The 19,953-nt window shown below is 33.7% G+C and overlaps 1 protein-coding gene across 2 annotated transcripts in view; it reads right to left on the minus strand.

The window, feature by feature from the left end:
- The window catches only part of NDUFS4 (NADH:ubiquinone oxidoreductase subunit S4), a 108,673-nt gene that overhangs the window by 47,217 nt on the left and 41,503 nt on the right, over window positions 1-19,953 (minus strand). For both annotated transcript variants that reach the window (XM_037022089.2, XM_037022090.2), the window contains exon 2: window positions 12,686-12,764. In XM_037022089.2, the coding sequence (XP_036877984.1) occupies window positions 12,686-12,764 (79 nt within the window). The remainder of the gene's footprint in view (window positions 1-12,685; window positions 12,765-19,953) is intronic.

Raw genomic sequence — 19,953 nt, forward strand, 5'->3', positions numbered from 1 at the left:
TGAGTAAAAAAATACCTTTGCAGGATCTTCATAAACACTATGGATTGTTGTAGTTGAAAACTCCTAGTCCTCAAGGAGTTTTAATCTCTAAACAGTCTACGTACAGGCCACCCTGCCATATTTGAATGTTTAATACATCACAATGCTTACTAAAGCAGAAATCATATTTTAATTTTTTGTATGCCAAATCTTAAACTATTCAATTAGGTTTAAAAATCTTCTTAACCAATAGATTTTACAGCAATACATACACAGTAATCATTGTAGTAGATGCTATTCAGTACACTAATCAGGTCCTCAGTTCCTGAATTTAAATTAGCATTCTCAGCCCAATATTTTGGTATATATCTGTCCTATTTGTTCTTCACAGAAAGCTAAGATCATTTTTTTTTGCCTATTTTATTGGAAACATTCAAAATAAAACTCTCATTAATATGCAATATACTGCAAGCTGAAAAAAGTATCAAACATGAAACAGAACTGAAAAAAAGCCTATTCACACATTTCTTGAAAAGTATGCCTTACAAAGAGGTCGAGTTTTGTGGAGGTATTTCGCATACAGTACATTGCATACAGTAAAGCTTACATATCACTACCCTATTTTTTTTAACTTCCTGATCTTGTAAAACATGAAAGATATTTGCAAGCTTGCAAGTGATACTTTGAAGAGTAGAATCTGAGCACAGACTAAGTAATATAGATTAGAAAGGCTGAACACAGAAACAATCAAAGTTTGCTAGTCTCAAATTCCAAAGTCTGCATTCTCTTTCCTTTGCTCTGATTCTCTTCCAGGAGATATGCTATAAAAAGAAAAATGATTGTCACCATAAGATGTTACTCCTCTTTTCTTCACTTCTCATCCCTGCCTTCATTTAGAATTTAGTATAGATGGACATGAGGCTTTAACAAGTTTAAGGTGGGTATTTGGATGAATTCTTGAGTTTTGAAATTATCTAGTAAACTAGCCAATTAAAAAGTCTGTAACTCTAAAAACAAAATACTCTCTTCCTACTACCAAAGAAATAACAGTAACAAAAACCCACCCACATTGAAATAACAGTATAAAACAAAAAACATCATGTATTTACATACTCTGATATAAATCTTGATAATTAGTTTATAATTATAAATGAGTTATATGAGTGAAATAAGACAAGCAATTTCCAAAGAAATAATTTATGTACAACTTACGTACTTTGAACTAATTAAAGAAAAAGAGATAATGTACTTTACATATAAATTGTATGATCTCTAAAATATGACCCCTAAGAATCTCAATACAAAATCCAAACACATATTATCAATTCTACTTTTTAAGACCCAAAGCTCCTACATAATAACATGCAAGAATTTTAAATTCTTGAAAGCAAGTGTCAAGTACTATACACAATTTCCATACACAGCAGGTAGTAAAGCAAGAAAAGAACTGACACAGTTACTCTCCTTAAAAGAGACATACAATGGAGAACTGTTAAGACAGCGCTAGCATACTACAGATCTATGCATTAAAGATGTTGTGGCTATTACCAGTTTAAAACTTTACTGTATTTTGCTAATTGGTACATAGAATTTTAAGGCTTTTGAAAGATAAAACATTCCAGTCAGTTCAATTCTCCAGCATTGTTAAAGTATTTGAAGTAGGAACAAAGAGGAAAATAAATCTGCTTTAATTGCTGAAGAACCACAGATAATAGAGATGGCTGAATACTGCAGAGGAAAGATCTTTTGTTCCCTAAACAATTTTAATATAGAAAGATCATTCTCTATTTTTAAATAGTTCCTGTCTACATATAAATTGTCATTACTTTCCTCTATAAGTATGTAGTAAGTACACATTTTTATGTAGCTTGATAATATGTGGAAATAACATTTTAATTGTAAGTACACTTAAGAAAACTAAGTTCTGTACTTATCAATGTGATTTTATTTGAAATAATTATACATTATAAATTATTTGACTTGTTTAATCAACACTAAATATGAGTTAACTGAAGTTGTTTTAAGACTAATGATATGTCTTTAATGAGAAGTATTTCTATTTTAAACAATCAATTAATGCTATTTAATTTTCAGTAACAAGAGCATGTTTCACCCAAAAACATAAAAACAAGCTATTTTAGTATTAGTTTATATACTTAGGCATACCTGTTATGTGACAGGAATATTACATGCAATTTAATAATCGTCTAAACATATAATAATCACTTATTTATGTGGTTAATGTTATTGGTACATAATATATTTACTGATTAACCTATCCCAAAAATGCAGGAAGAACATTTACTTCAAGCTATACCGTCTCCACATTTTTATTACTTTAGTGTTTGATATTTTTCAGAATCAGTTTCTCCCTCCTCCTCCCTGTCTGTCTGTCTCAGGCACGCGCACACACACACACACACACACACACACACACACACACACACACACACACACAATAGTACTTGAAAAAAGAGCAATTAACGAATGGCTATTTCACTATAAAATTTACACTTCCAAAATCATTTAATCGTTACTTCTTTAGAATTTTAAGCAATAGTATTGTTACAATCTTATATGCTATTCACCAATTTTTTTTTCAGTAGCTGTGAGTAGTGTAAAATCAACAGAGAAAAGTACACTGAAAAACTATAGTTGTTTTTAAAACATGAAACTATATTGCAAACTAACATATTTAGTCAATGCTTTTTCTTCTAACAGTGTCATCTAAATACAAGAATACAAATAAGCAACCGTTAGACTGAAAAACATTCCATACTTAGCAAAAGTCTTAAGGAAGAAACCCACATGCTGAATTGCCACCATGGAAGGTTCTCAAAGGCTGCTATTCTTTGATGTAAAATGAAATACTACTTAGTGAATAAAACATAAAAAAACCCTGTCTATCCTTCAAAGAGACATATCCTTTGACCCAGTGCTCCAGACTAAAGCCTTGAAATTTTTGCACAAGAATGCTGCATGAGGAAAGTCCAGACAAAACAGACACTTGAGATGGTAGAAGGCTGTACAACCCCAATCGCAGACACTACTCTTTCCAATAATCTAGCAGAGATAGCACTGCCATACACCAAAAGAAAGTAATCTCACCCAGTGAAAACTGACACCCACCCTCCCCCTGCTGAAAAAAGTAAGCAGTCAAAGCAAATGTAAGCCACCAACTAGGTTTATCTTTTGGTGCAGGTCACTTCTTAAAGACCGATTTTTAATTCAAGCTTGCAGACTTATGAAAAGTTTTCATCTATAAACTTTAGTACATTAGGTGGCAAAAACAAGATAAATACTTGTACAGCAAATGTTAACTTTTATTTTGGAAGTCTTGCAAAAAACATTCATTTTATAAACTTTTTAGAGCAAGTTCATGCAATGTAAAAATTTTAAATCTACTAAAGTGTCACAAAATTTCTATCAAATGACTTGTTACTTATTGCTTCTGTACATTCTAAAACAGCAATATTATCATCCATTTGGCTGAGTGTGCTACTAATACCATGTCCTAAATCAAACAGCAATTACTTATTGCAAACATAAGCAACTAACAGCTTGACTGCTGTTATGCTATTTGGAAGAAACTGCCAAGCAGTAAAATACAGCAAATTGGCAATATTCAAAAAACTGACTACTAATATTAGATATACACCTCATTTTGAAATAGATATTAATAACATACCATTTAAAATGTTCAAAAATATTAGAATTTTATATTAATAGTGTATAACTTCTCAAAAACAGCTTATAAATGACAGCCATTCTTTCCCCCACTCCCTTCAACAGATTTGAGATTGTATTACAGATTGCTAAATAAAAAGTTTCCTTTTTCATATGCATTTATGTTGAGGCTGCATTATAAACTAACAATATTATCTTTGTAAGATTTAAAACAGGTGGTGCTTAATAGTTTTTAAACAAAATAAGCACCTAAAATGAAAACAAACCATTCAAACTGTCAATATAAACACTGAAGTATAGTCCCTCATACACAGAAAGGCTCAATAAGTATTCATTGAATAAATAAGAATGAAGGAAAGATGGCAGCCAAAATTTTACAGAAGTAATATACTAATACCCAAACTATTAAGGCTTATTTCACGTATTTTTATTAATAAATTAAAACATTGACATTTTATGACGGCATTTTTCAATTTTTGGTATTAAAATTTTAACTATAGCAGTAGATTGTTAATATAAGGTAATTGTGACAACAGGAATTAGTATTTTAAAAATAGGTAATAAAAATGATTAAAAAGCAAATAAAAATAAACCTAAGTAGGTCTAATTCATGCTTTATTGTCTTGTGCAGGAGTGTCTACTTAAAATCTTTTAAGAGTATTTATATATAGTCCAAGTGATCATAAAAAGGTAACATGTCCACTGGACTTCAGTATTCATCAAACATCCTGAAAGGAGATTGGGGTGGGTTGGCATAAAGGAAAAAAATTTAATCTCTTAATAAAGCACAAAGGCAAAGACATTTATACAACCTCCACAGCATAACAACTCTGCAACAAAAACCAAGGGCCAAATAAGCATTTGTAAGCTTTCTTATTATGCAGAAGTATCACATATTGGAAGTAATAATGGTGCAACCCATGGAAGTTTTTTAAATTGACAAGACTTAAAAATACTGTAATCTATAACTTCCATACTAAAAATTTTATTAGTTCCAAGAATAAACATAAAGGATAGTTTATACACAAGCCAGATGACATTCTTTTTTTTATTGAAAGCCTGAATTTTTTTAACTGGAAGACATTCTTAAATTTGACTGATTAGAAATTTACCATATGCTCTGCTATAAAATTCATTATTAACAGAAATCCAGGTATTACTACAATTTTATTCTCTGAAGATTTGTTCCCTAAAATGTCAAATTGTATATAGTTCTAAAATGAGAGAATAGATTCTTTACAATAGAAAATGCTAAGCAGACTCTTCCCTTCTATATTCTACACCTAAAAAAAAGGATAAAGATGTATGTTGTCAATATACAGTTGCTGCCCAGAAAAAAAACACTTTTTCCTTTCCATATATGGTACTGACATCCATGAAACACTATAAAAATTCTATTCATTTTTTATGTTCTAGGTATTAAATTCTGCCTGTCAGATATAACAGTAAAGAGAGAGGAGAGGAGAGGGGAGGCAGGAGAAGAGGAAAGAAAAAAAAAAAAAGAAAGAAACAGGAAAAAAAAGCTTCACTTCACATGGTAACATGTCATTTGAAGTAATCTGAGAATAACAGTTAAAAATAATAAAAGCATATACTTTAGATGAAGAAATGAAACATGACTTGCTAAGAGTACAAATAAAAAAGGATCTGAGGTTTTAGCTCTCTGTGGAAGTATGAGAACCTACATTTTAAATTGCCTTACTACAACTGCTGAGATTAAAAGGCAGAGAGTAGTAAACCCTACCATACCCTGCACCATACATCTGGAGTATCATGAAAAATCTTGGCAACATTTTAAAGGCGATTTAATCAAACTGGAAAGTAGTGAAGATGAATTAACTGGAACTCATGTTGATCAAAAGCCCTAGGGATGTTTAACCCAGAAAAGAAAAAAAAAAGAGTTGGGAGAATGATTATCAAACGTTTTGACCTCACTCCTTTACACTCTTAAAAATTACTGGGATCATATGATTTTGTTTATATGAGATGTATCTATATTTACCTTATAAGAAATTAAAATAAGAGAAAATTTTAATCCACACTCTATTTTAAAATAATAAACTGATCATATATTGACATAAATAATAAAAAATAATTGTATTTTCAAAAACTAAAAAATTAAGTGAGAGGAGTGGCACTGATCTGCACTTTTCAAAATCTCTTAATGTCTAGCTTAATAGAAGACAGATAAATTTTAATAGCTGTTCTTGCATTTGAACTGCTGTGCTAAGCTGTCCTGGTTGCAATATATGAATATTCATCCTCACAAAGACTGTAATTAGAAAAGGGATCAATACTACCAGCATCAATATTTTCATTCTCGATTACATTAAATCCATTGTTCTCTCTTGCACTTTGAAACTTTTACCCATGCAACCAGTGTATGATATTATAAAATCATACACTGGTTGCATGGAAAATACTGGTTCACAGAAGTATGCAGATCTTCCAAATGTTAACATATTTCATTACACAGTATTTAAATAATGATATTCATGAACATCAACATCAATCATTTGAATAATCTTCAAGTACTGGGAATATGTCAAACTCAATCAGATGGGTAACAGAATAAGTTTTACAAAAATTCTAACTGACTTGAGAGCTACAAGTGTTTATCCTGGTCAACACTTCCTTGAAGTTACAGGTTTGTTTTTGAGAAGATATCTGCCATGTACCAAAGTTTGAATAACTATTGTTTGTCATCTGTTAATCGTTTTCCCCATTAAAAAGAGCTCCATGAAAATGGGACTAGGTTCAGTTTGCAACAGCAATTCTACCAGTCAAGTGCTTTTCCTTGAGAAAACTGTGGTACTTTGGTATGCAGCAGAAGTGTTTTATGCATACTTCTGTTTCACTGCTTGGAACATAAAGATATGTATGAAGGATTGAGATTTCTAAAAATTAACAATTCTTGCTACTTCATCAAGGATGTTATGTGAAAATGGCTTTAAAAAAAAAACAAAACCTGAATACAAGGAAGTGAAGGATACAACGACTAGTAGTACAGTTTAGGCCCACTGCCTTGATTTGTGCCAAGGTGCTAAACGTTTTCCCATGACTACTTTTGTACCATCAATGTCAATCTCAACACAGTGAGAAGAACAAATAAAGTCTTTGAATATTATGAAAATAGTTTGACTTTGTGGACTCCTACAAGGATTTTGTTCCATACCTGCTCACCCACATCACTCTTTTGAGAGCCACTGAGTTAGGACCAAAGAGCTGTTTTCAAATATACAGAAGGCTGTCATGTAGAAAATGGCATGCCCTGTGTATTACTAGGATAGAACTTGAACCAATGGATATTAGTTATAAAGTAGATTAGCATTAAATTAATAAATAACCTTTCCCCTTTCAAAAAAACTGAGATATAATTTATGAACAGTAAAATTCATCCTTTAAGTGTATAGTTCAATGGGTATTTTTTTCCACAAATGAATACAAACAAATATGGGTTTTGACAAAAGAATCAATACCTCAATCGAGATATGCAAGTTATATCAACCCCCAAAAGTTACTAATGTTTTTATAGCTAATTCTTCCTCCCACATCCAACCCTGATAACTGATGATCAATTTTCTGTCCCTACAGTTTTCTAGAATATCTAAAAAATGGGATCACAGAGTATATCTTTGAGTCGGGCATTTTTTACTTAGCATAATCCCTGTGAGATTCACTCATGTTCATTCCAATTTGGTGAGTAGAAATCTATTATAAAGATGTACTGGAGGACAGCTGGGTTGTTTCTGGTTACTGAAATTATGAATAACAAGATTACAAATATTTGTATGCAGGATTCTGCATGAACATAAAATTTCATTTCACTTGGGTAAATATTTAGAAGTGGGATTGCTAGACTATATGGTAAACATATGCTTAACTTTAAAAGAAACTGCCACACTGTTTTCCAAAATGGCCATATCATTTTGTACTCTCACCAGCACTATATGAGACATCTACTGGCTCTCGATCCTTGCTAGCACTTGGATGTCAATTTTTTTAAGCCGTTCAAGTAAATGGGTAGTAGCATCTCACTGTAGTTTCAGTGTGTGACTATCTTCTGGGTAAAGTGTTTGCTTATTTTTATTTGAGTTAATATCAAATTACTTAGTTATAAATGTCTATTTTCTGGATATAAGTCCTTTATCAGATACATGTTTTATAGATATTACCTCCCAATTTGTGGCTTGCCTTTTAATTCTCTTAGCAATGTCTTTCAAGGAGTAGAAATTTTTAATTGTGAGGAAGTACAACGTTATAAAATTTTTAAAAATGGATCATGCTTTGGTTTTGTATCTAAAAAATATTCATCTAACCTAAAGTTAGAAAGATTTTCTCCCATATTTTCTTCTAGAAGTTTTATAACTTTTAGTTTTATAATTAGGACTATAAATTTACCATTAGGACTTCTAGTTAATCTTTGAATATGGTGCAAAGTATGGATACAATTTTTTGGTTCGTTAGTTTTTTGCATTTGGATATATAACTGCTCCACCTCATTTGTTGAAATACTTTTTTCTCCATAAAAAACAGCTTTCTACTAATTATGGTTGATCAGTAAAAAAAGCAGCCTCAAAAGAACTGAGAACCAGTTAACTGGAAACTTTTTAAACAGAAGTTTGAGAACCAGTTGTTTAGTCTAATAAAAAGGGACAGATTAAATTATCTTTCCAAATCTTACTCTATGTAGTCCCCTGAGAAAGTAATCTTGGGGAAGGTGTACAAGTCTTCCCTCATGCACTCACTTTACCCTCCAGCAGTTCTGCTTATATCTAGTTTATTAACTATTAGATTCCCACATAAGAGTTCTCTTGAATAAAATATTAAACTATTTTTTAATGAAAAATAACTGGATTCATTAATATAAATAGATAACATCTAAAGTAATCTTCTGGTTTTAAATTTCTAGGATATATTTTCTGAAACTAGAAATAACCACTAAAATTGATCCCCAACTAAGTTTAGTCCATGTACTTAAGCCCTTGGCTTTAATAGGCATCATCTATATTAATTTAAAAATATGTTATTTAAGAAGATCCAATATAAATCATGATAATAATTAACTGTTACCTTACAATTAAGATTCCAGCTTCTATCCAATTTCAGGCACAGATGTAACAGTAAGATAGTATTGAGTACTTAATAAAAATGGTATACTAAGTTAATAAATTGGCTTACATTAATAGTGACATTAAAATGCTGTTTCCACAACTCCTTTTAAAATACTCCTAAAGACTTATTTCACATTTTGGAATACTTTATCATTAATGTTGATATTCAGTAGCCCCCCTTTATCCAGTTTTGCTTTCTATGGCTTCAGTTACCCATGCTCAACTGCAGTCCAGAAGTAGATGATCTTCCTCATGTAACATCAGAAGGTCAATAGCAGCCTAATACTACATCACAACACCTACATCATTTACCTCATTTCACCTCATCATGTAGGCATTTTATTGTCTCACATCATCATCATCAGTCCTAAGAGTGAGTACAGTACAGTAAGATATTTTGACAGACCACATTCATATACATTTTATTACAGTATAGTTCTATTTTATCATTAGTTATTGTTAAATCTCTTACTGTATGTCATAGGTAGTAGGTATATATAAGAAAAAACATACTATATGTAGGGTTTGATACTATCCATGGTTTCATGCACCCTCTGGGGGGTCTTGGATTGTGTCACCTCTGGATAAAGCGGGATTACTGTGTATTTTTAGAATCACCTTTGTTCAAAATACAAATATAATCAACTCCAACTGCTCAATATTTCTGGACGTACTCTTCTGGAAATGACAAGCCCCTGGTCTTTCTTGTCATTAGGCTATTTACTAAACCATCCATCCGATTCTGTACAAACAAGAAGACATGAAATCCCTAACATCATTATATAATTGATAACTTAATACTATCATTTAAATATAAACCAAAGTGAAGGCTAAAATTCAGGTTTGAAAATTACCTATGGGATTCAGTATTACTTCAGTAACTAAGAATAGTTATACCGAAGGCTTAATTGACTTCAGCTGGACTACCACATTAATACTTTTACTACTACACTTCAAGAAAGACATAATCAAAGCTGGAGAAAATCTATGCAGGGCAATAATATTCACTGAAAGTACGCAACTAATTTTATGAGATATAATTAAAAACACAAAACTCAAAGTAATCTGTATATTTATCTGGTATGCTTCATAGCACCTTGTTTAGAATAATACACTGCTGTTTGACTTCTAACTAAAAAGAAGAGAACTTAAGAGTATTAATAATGACCTTTATAAAATTTGAAAATTTTTAAAGGAGTAATAAACCCCCTAATACTGGAATAAGAAGGTCATCTCCTAAGGCTTAAAAGAGATGATCACTGGAAAAATTATAATTATTGTACCTTCATTAATGAACCCATGGCACATGCAAACCCTCCTCCTCTTACATATATACCTGCCTCACTACTTTTATATACTTGATAAAGGAAGTGATGTTTGAATAGCATTTGAATCCAAGTAGATGGTACCTGATGACCAGCTAGGAGACTAAAAAGCATCTAGGCAGAGTGAACTGGAATCTGAATGCCCTGAAGCAGAACAAGGAACATCAAGTTCCATGCTTGGTATGGCTGCAGTACAGTGTATAAAAGACAATGGTACAAAATAAACCTAGAGAGGAAGGCAAGAGTTAACTCACATAAGACCTCAAAAGTGGTTAGGATTTTAATGTCTATTCTTGGTCTGTAAGAAACACAATAAGAAAACCAGCGTTTAAAAGAGACTCTTCTGGTTATCCTTTGGAAACAAAGGAATATTAAATTACCTCTGTAGATCAATTAAACTACTGTAGCAACAGAGGTGAAAGATGACTAGTATGATGGCTCGGTCACAAGGCAGACCTAAGAGATAATTTAAAGATTAAACCAACCAACCTTAAGCATAAAATGGGAGTTTTTCCAATTTTCTGTATATTTACTTTTCTATTTATTTATCTTTTTTTTTACATGATATAATTTACTTTAATTTCTTTCTTTTTTAGTTGTTTGACTTATGTTCAAAATAGTTGTGGTTTTCTTTGTATTTACAAAGGAAGGTTTTGTTTTCTTTTTCTCTTTTTTTTTGTATCATTAATAAATAATTACATGAGCAACATTGTGGTTAATAGATTCCCTCCATTATCAAGTCCCCACCACATATCCCATTACAGTCACTGTCAATCAGCATAGTAAAATGCTACAGAATCACTACTTGTCCTCTCTGTGCTATACTGTCTTCCTTGTGCCCACCCGCTACATTCATTATGTGTGCTAATCGTAATGCCCCTTATTCCCCTTCTCCCTCCCTTTCCCCCCACCCCCGCAACCCCCAGTCCCTTATCCTTTGGTAACTGTTAGTACATTCTCGGGTTCTGTGAGTCTGCTGCTGTTTTGTTTCTTCAGTTTTTTCTTTGTTCTTATGCTCTACAGATGAGTGAAATCATTTGGTACTTGTCTTTTTCCACCTGGCTTATTTCACTGAGCATAAAACCCTCTAGCTCCCTCCATGTTTTTGCAAATGGTAGGATTTGTTTTCTTCTCATGACTGAATAATATTCCATTGTGTATATGTACCCCATCTTCTTTATTCATTCATCTACTGATGGACACTTAGGTTGCTTCCATTTCTCGGCTATTGTAAAAAGTGCTGCGATAAACATAGGGGGTGCATATGTCTTTTTTAAACTGGGCTGCTGCATTCTTAGGGCAAATTCCTAGGAGTGGAATTCCTGGGTCAAATGGTATCTCTATTTTGTTTTTTAAGAACTTCCATATTGCTTTCCACAACGGTTGGACTAGTTTACATTCCCACCAGCAGTGTAGGAGGGTTCCCCTTTCTCCATATCCTTGCCAGCATTTGTTGTTCCTATTCTATTCTATGTTGGCCACCCTACCTAGAGTGCGGTGATATCTCATTGTGGTTTTAATTTGCATTTCCTGATAATTAGTGATGTGGAGCATCTTTTCATGTGCCTTTGCCCATCTGACTTTCTTCTTTGGAGAAGTGTCTGTTCATATCCTCTGCCCATTTTTAAATAGGGTTATTTGCTTTTTTGGTGTTGAGGCATATGAGTTCTTTATATATTTTGGATGTTAACCCCTTGTCAGATATGTCATTTACAAACATAGTCTCCCATACTGTAGGATGCCTTTTTGTTCTGCTGATAGTATCCTTTGCTATACAGAAGCTTTTCAGCATGATGTAGTCCCATTTGTTTTATCTGTTATTATCTTTAATAATGTGAATAGAACCTTGAGTGACCTATTAAATTATGTTTACAGACCTGAAATTGAATAAAAGAATGTACAACAATTAGAAAAGGAGTAGTTAGGAAACATACCCACATATTTGATTTAAAAATGAAAATCATGTTTGTACTATAACATAATTTTACTAGAAGCCTTAGAAACTTTATAAAATTTGTGGTACTGTATAAGAATAACAAGTTGTATCTGAAAAGTTTAATAAGGGATAATTACCAAAATTATATCAGCTACTGACTAAGAGAAGATTATTATTCATTTGTTGCTGGTTGTTATCTCTCATGTATAATGTAGAAATGGGATGCATATACGTATGGATACATATATATACATATATATATACACCCACAGTAACAAAAACTAGTTCCAGAAAAACCAAAAAAATAGTTTTAGATAGTATTTACTCACAAGTGTTTTGACTTAATAGGAGTGTAACTGAGAAAATAAAAAACAATATATTAATTACAAAAATAAAAATGCTCTGACTGCTTCTTACAAACACCACAGAAATGGAAGCCTTTTGTAATTTCTTAGTATTGGCATAAAATGCCTAATAAAAATTATCTTCCTGTAATGAGTATTTTTCCTAAAATTTATATACAATCTCAAAATTAAAATTCAAATCACTTTCTTAGAAGAACCCAGAACACCATACTAAAAATCAGTTGTACAAAAACAACGCTAAAGGTAGAATCACAGCACGGTACAGTAAAAAATTCTTACCAATTTTTCATCAACTGTTATGAGTTGCATGTCTCGAGTTTGGTCCTGTGCCAGCCTCCATGTGGAACTGCTCAACAATCTGCAGTACAAGACTTTAAGTTAAAAAACGATCTGTGCAATGAGAAGCAAGGCAGACAAATCTTACATAAACAAGCTACTTTAATAATGTCTTATAAAACAAATAGAATAGAAAGGAGAAGAGGACACAAAAATCCTTTTTCTCTCCAATTAGTTCTGTCTGCTGAGTTTTTGGCAGACTTTCACTTGACACTTCACAATAGGCTACACTTTATGTCTATAGGCTCTCTGTCACAGAAAGGCTGCCAGTGACAAGTACTGTACTGCTCTCTATGAGTGTACAGAGCCTAGTCTGTCACTAGCAGGAAGAAAAATGAAGGCTCTGTCAACTCTTTAGGAACTCTGATTCCTAAATGATGGCAGAAGAAAAAGAAAAATCTCCATCATATTTTTAATGTCCTAACATAAAAATTGTAGAATTATATGTTCAAAAATAAAAAGTTTCTATATTCTAATTTCAAAACAAAAGTTTTTAAAGTAGGAATGATTTGTATGACCATTTTAATTAATGCTATTAGTTTAATCCTGTATACAGATCCACAGAATTAGAAGTCTGAGGAGTTAAAATAGAAATATTAATTAAGTCAGAGATAAAATGTTCACAAATCTGGTTCCTTTTATTAATATCACCTTACCCTCAACCCCAAAAATTAAAGTTAACAGATTTCTTATTCCATGTATACACTCTAGTTTATACTAACAAATATCACAGCTATCACTGATTGTGATAATTTAGCATTTAGTTTCCAAAATGTTAAGCCATCTTCTGTAGATTTTTCTTTTAAAGTTAGCATATACAATTATGACTCAAATGTCCAAACTAACTAAATACACAGTATTTTTTTTAACACAACATGATCACCATAATTTTGATGCACTGGAAAACAGCATCTGAGTAAGAATAATATTACAAACTCTAAGTACTAGCACTATTCTCCCTTTGAAGCAAAGTAATCTTATCAACTAAGAATAGTAAAATTCCCATATCCTTTGTAGCAATTTGAAAACATGGCTCCAAATTTCTTTGACACTCTATCCTCCTATCAAGAGCTAGAGGTTCCCTACTCCAAGAATCTAAGCCCCGTGATTGTTTATCAATATAATACAGAAGGGATGTGTGTTTCCAGGCTCAGGCCTTTAGAAACTGATAATTTCCATTGCCGGTCTCTTAGAACACTGTTCCTTAGGATACTCACTCTTGGAAGTCACCATGTTGTGTGGAAGTCTAAGTTAGTCCACAGAGAGACCCGTAAGAAGAGGACTCAATAGCCAATACTACTTTGACAGCCATGTGTGTGAGCAGCTGGACATCAATCCTCTAGCCCCAATTGAGCCATCCTAACAGATACATGAAGCAGAGACAAATTTCCCTGCAATCCTTGCCCAAATTACAGATTTGTGAACAATATGACTACTGTTTGAAGCAATTGAGTATTACAGAGTTTGTGTACAACTACAGATAACAAAAACATCCCTGCAAATAACTGCATATACTTACATAAACATTAAAACTGAACTAGTAACTTCAAGGGACCAGAAATGATCTGCTGTACTTCTAGACAAAGTAAATTCCTAACATTATAGAAATGACTAAGAAATCAATTGATCTTCAGCCTTTTGATTAGAACCAATTATGTTTGTTGTCAATCTATTGCAAATTCAATTAACCAAAATTAACAATGAATCAGAAAATCTTTAGTTCCATAAAAACTGTAATAAAATATTACTGAGAGTAATGAAATAATAAAACAATAATACATACATATTCTCTACAAAACAATATTATCTGAGACTTAAAATATGTTGATATTTGGGTCAATCATCTTCAAGTTAATGATCTTGAAGTTTTTCCAGATCTGGAATCAATCAAGAAATTTAAACCTGTCCTCATCATACTTTACTCACTAAGAAAAGAGAAACTAATTGTTAATAGAAAAAGTATTGAGGGGTCATGGGACATTATAACATTCTAAGAAAATACATGGAGGAAAAGGAAAGGCAGAAAATCAGCTAACACAAAGAAATAAAAGGAATCCAGATTGGTAAGGAAGAAGTTTAAATGTCACTGTTTGCAGATGACATGATTTTGTACATAAAAAATCCTAAAGAAGCCACTCCAAAACTACTAGAATAAGTCAATTCAGCAAAGTTGCAGGGTACGAAATTAATACACAGAATCTGTGGTGTTCTTATATACTAATGATGAACTAGCAGGGAGAGAAATCAGGAGAACAATTCCATTTACAATTGCATCAAAAAGAATAAAATACTTAGGAATAAACCTAACCAAGGAAGTGAAAGACCTATACCATGAAAACTACAAGACTCTCATGAGAGCAATTAAAGACACCAATAAATGGAAATACATCCTGTGCTCATGAACAGGAAGAACTAATATTCTCAAAATGGTCATCCTGCCTAAAGTAATCTACAGTTTCAATGCAATCTCTACCCAAATACCAACAGCATTCTTCAACGAACTAGAACAAATAGTTTTAAAATTCATATGGAACCACAGAAGACCAAAAATAGCCAAAGCAATTCTGAGAAGGAAGAATAAAGCTGGGGGGATTATACTCCCCAACTTCAAGCTCTACTACAAAGCCACAGTAATCAAGACAAGTTGGTACTGGCACAAGAACAGACCCAAAGATCAATGGAACAGAATAGAGAGCCCAAATATAAACCCAAGCATAGGGAGACATATTAAAGATGGCAGTGTGAGAGGTGAGGCAGAGGCTTCCTTGTAAAACTGCATATAATACGAAAACATAATTAATACAACTACTGTTGAAAGAGCAACAGGAAAGACGACTGCACCAGACCGCATAAACCTGGAGAAAAGAGCAGACCTCACAGAACAGCCTAACATACCAAAGCTGTGTCCTAGTGTGACCCAAGCCCTTCCCCCACCCCAGCTCACTGGCGGGAGGAAGAGAAATGGAGCGGGGAGTGGAGGCCTGGGACTGCTGAATACCTAACTCCGAAGATCTGCTCTGGGAGCACAAACCTACATTTCATGGTGCTTTCATGATACTCTCATGATTAGGGGATTGGGAAGCTAAGACAGGCAAGATTCCTAGAGAGACCGAGATTCCAGCCACTTGTGGAAAGCAGGGATCTAAATCTGGCTGCTCTGGGACAAAAGAAAGGCAGGTACTCTGAGACAAAAGAAAGGCAGGCAGTCTGAGAGACTTCCTAACACAGAAGCCCTTAGCAAAAGGGCTCCTAAAGGGGCAAGGATTGCACAGAGCTTATTGCAAAAGAGAAACAACAGGTAGACAAAATTGTCTGGGTGCACTCTGCCTAGCAAATTGGAAGCTTTCATGAATTCCAGGTGCTCCAGCACTCTGGCTAGCTACACATCTTCAAGGACCCCCTCTGTGATACGCAGCCTACTGCGTCTTTCTCCCGGCCAGCCCCACCTGGCTCACAAACCAGCAAAAACTACCCTGGCGTTAGGCCAGCCAGAGAGAAGATCTGTCTACAGCAACTACAAATGCAAAGCATAGAGGCTTATACCTGTGTGCTCGGCCCACTGGTTCAGGCAGTGGAGACAGGCATAGCAGCCGGGAAGCACGAAACACCTCTTTCCTCCCCCCATGCACCAATACCACTCCCCTGCGACCCCTGACATTGCTTTAGGGGCTGAGCAGCTCCAGAGAGTAGAGCTTCTGGACATTAGAGGGTGCCATATACAAATATGAAATGCCAAAGGAACTTGGTTCAGAGTAAAATTAATACAACTCCTAAGAAAGATGACATGGCCCTCATGACCCTTTCCTGAAAGGAATTTAAGAATAAAAATCACTAACATGATAATGGAGGTATGGAAAGATATTCAAGAACTCAGGAATAAATTCTGGTCGGAGATCCAATCATTGAAGAGCACAATGGAGGGTATTAAAAGCAGGTTGGATACGGTGCATTAGACGATAAATGAAAGAAACTAGAGAAGAAGAATACAAAGAAGCTGAGGCACAGAGAGAAAAAAGGATCTCTAAGACTGAAACAATATTGACAGAACTGTGTAACCAATCCAAATGGAACAATATTTGCATTATACGGATACCAGAAGAAGAGAGAGAGAAATGGATAGGAAGTGTCTTTGAGGAGGTAACTGCTGAAAACCTCCCCAATCAGGGGAAGGAGATAGTCTCTCAGACCATGGAGATCCACAGATCTCCCAACACAAGGGACCCAAAGAAGACAACACCAAGACATATAATTATTAAAATGGCAAAATCAAGGATAAGGACAGACTACTAAAAGCAGCCAGAGAAAGAAATAAGATCACATACAAAGAAAAAAGCCCATCAGGCTATCATTGGACTTCTCAGCAGAAACCTTACAGGCAAGAAGGGAGTGGCATGATGTATTTAATGCAATGAAGCAGAAGGGCCTGGAACCAAGATTACTTTATCTGGCAAGATTATCATTTAAATTTGAAGGAGGGATTAAATAATTTCCAGATAAGCAAAAGCTGAGAGACTTGACTTCCCACAAACCATCTCTACAGTCTATTATTTTTGGAGGGACTGCTATAGATGGAAGTGTTCCTAAGGTTTAATAGCTGTCACCAGAGGTAATAAAACCACAATAAAGAAAGTAGAACAGCTAATGACAAAACAAATGCAAAATTAAATTAACTATCACCAAAGTCAATCAAGGGATAGACAAAGAGTACAGAATATGATACCTAATATATAAAAAATGGAAGAGGAAGAAAAATGAGGAGAAACAGAAAAGAACCTTTAAATTATGTTTGTAATTGTATATTAAGTGAGTTAAGTTAGACTCTTAAATAGTAAGGAAGTTAACCTAGAACCTTTGGTAACCACGAATCTAAAGTCTGCAATGGCAATAAGTACATACCTATCGATAATCACCCTAAATGTAAATGGACTGAATGCACCAATCAAAAGACATAGAGTCACTGAATGGATAAAAACCAAGACCCATCTTTATACTGCCTACAAGAGACTCACTTTAAACCCAAAGACATACTCAGACTAAAAGTGAAGGGATGGAAAAAGATATTTCATGGAACTAAGAGGGAGAAAAAAGCAGGAGCTGCAGTACTTGTATCAGATAAAATAGACTTCAAAACAAAGAAAGCCACAAGAGATAAAGAAGGACATTACATAATGATAAAGGGGTCAATCCAACAAGAGGATATAACCATTATAAATGTCTATGCTCCAAACACAGGAGCACCTACATATGTGAAACAAATACTAACTGAATTAAAAGAGGTAATAGAATGCAATGCATTCATTCTAGGAGACTTCAACACTCCACTTACTCTGAAGGACAGATCAACCAGACAGAAAATAAGTAAGGAGACAGAGGCATTGAACAACACATTAGAACAGATGGACCTAACAGACATCTACGGAACTCTACACCCAAAAGCAGCAGAACACACATTCTTTTCAAGTGCACATGGAACATTTTCAAGAATAGATCATATACTAGGCCACAAAAAGAGCTTCTGTAATTTCAAAAAGATTGAAATTGTACCAACCACTTTCTCAGAACACAATGGTATGAAACTAGAAATAAATTACACAAAGAAAATGAAAAAATCCCACAAACACATGGAGGCTTCACAACATGCTCCTAAATAACCAATGGATCAATGACCAAAAAAAAAACAGAGATCAAGCAATATATGGAGGCAAATGACAACAATAATTCAACACTGCAAAATCTGTGGGATGCAGCCAAGGCCATATTAAGAGGAAAGTATATTGCAATACAGGCCTACTTCAGGAAAGAAGAACAATCCCATATAAGCAATCTAAACTCACAATTTATGAAACTAGAAAACAAAGAACAAATGAGGCCCAAAGTCAGCAGAAGGAGGGATATAATAAAGATTAGAGCAGAAATGAATAAAATTGAGAATAAAACAATAGAAAGAATCAGTGAAAGCAAGATCTGGTTCTTTGAGAAAATAAACAAAACAGATAAACCCCTAGCCAGACTTCTCAGGAGAAAAAGAGTCTACACACATGAACAGAATCAGAAACAAGAAAGGAAAAATCACTATGGACACCACAGAAATACAAAGAAAAATTATATGCTAACAAACTGGATAACCTAGAAGAAATGGACAAATTTCTAGAAAAATACAACATTCCAAGGTTGACCAAGGATGAAAAAGAAAATGTGAACAAACCAATTACCATCAATGAAATTGAACTGGTAATCAAAAACTACCTAAGAACAAAACTCCTGGACCAGATGGCTTCACTGCTGAATTTCAACAAACATTTAGTGAAGACCTAATACCCATCCTGCTTAAAGTTTTCTGAAGAGTAGAAGAATAGGGAATACTTCTAAACATATTCTGTGAGGTCTGCATCACTCTAATACCAAACCAGGCAAAGACACCACCAACAAAAGAAAATTACAGACCAATATCCCTGATGAATATAGATGCAAAAATACTCAACAAAATATTAGCAAACCGAATTCAAAAATAAATAAAAAAGATCGCCCATCATGATCAAGTAGGATTTATTCCAGGGATTCAAGGAAGGTACAACATTGGAAAATCCATCAACATCATCCACCACATAAACAAAAAGGACAAAAACCACATGATCATCTCCAAAGATGCTGAAAAAGCATTTGACAAAATTCAACATCCATTCATGATAAAAACTCTCAGCAAAATGGGAATAGAGGGCATAATTAAGGCCAAATATGACAAACACATAGCCAACATTATACTTAACAGCGAGAAGCTGAAAGCTTTTAAGATCACAAATAAGACAAGGACACTCACTTTCCCCACTTCTATTCAACATAGTACTGGAGGTCCTAGTCACGGCAATCAGACAACACAAAGAAATAAAAGGCATCCAGATTGGCAAGGAAGAAGTTAAACTGTCCCTGTTCGCAGATGACATGATATTGTACATAAAAAACCCTAAAGAATCTACTCCAAAACTACTAGATCTAATATCTGAATTCAGCAAAGTGGCAGGATTCAAAATTAATACACAGAAATCTGTGGCATTCCTATACACTAACAATGAACTAGCAGAGAGAGAAATCAGAAAAACAATTCCATTCACAATTGCATCAAAAAGAATAAAATACCTAGGAATAAACCTAACCAAGGAAGTGAAAGACCTATACTCTGAAAACTACAAGACACTCATGAGAGAAATTAAAGA

This window comes from Manis javanica, chromosome 1 (assembly GCF_040802235.1).
Source record: "Manis javanica isolate MJ-LG chromosome 1, MJ_LKY, whole genome shotgun sequence".
In the NCBI taxonomy this organism is placed as follows: Eukaryota; Metazoa; Chordata; class Mammalia; order Pholidota; family Manidae; genus Manis; species Manis javanica.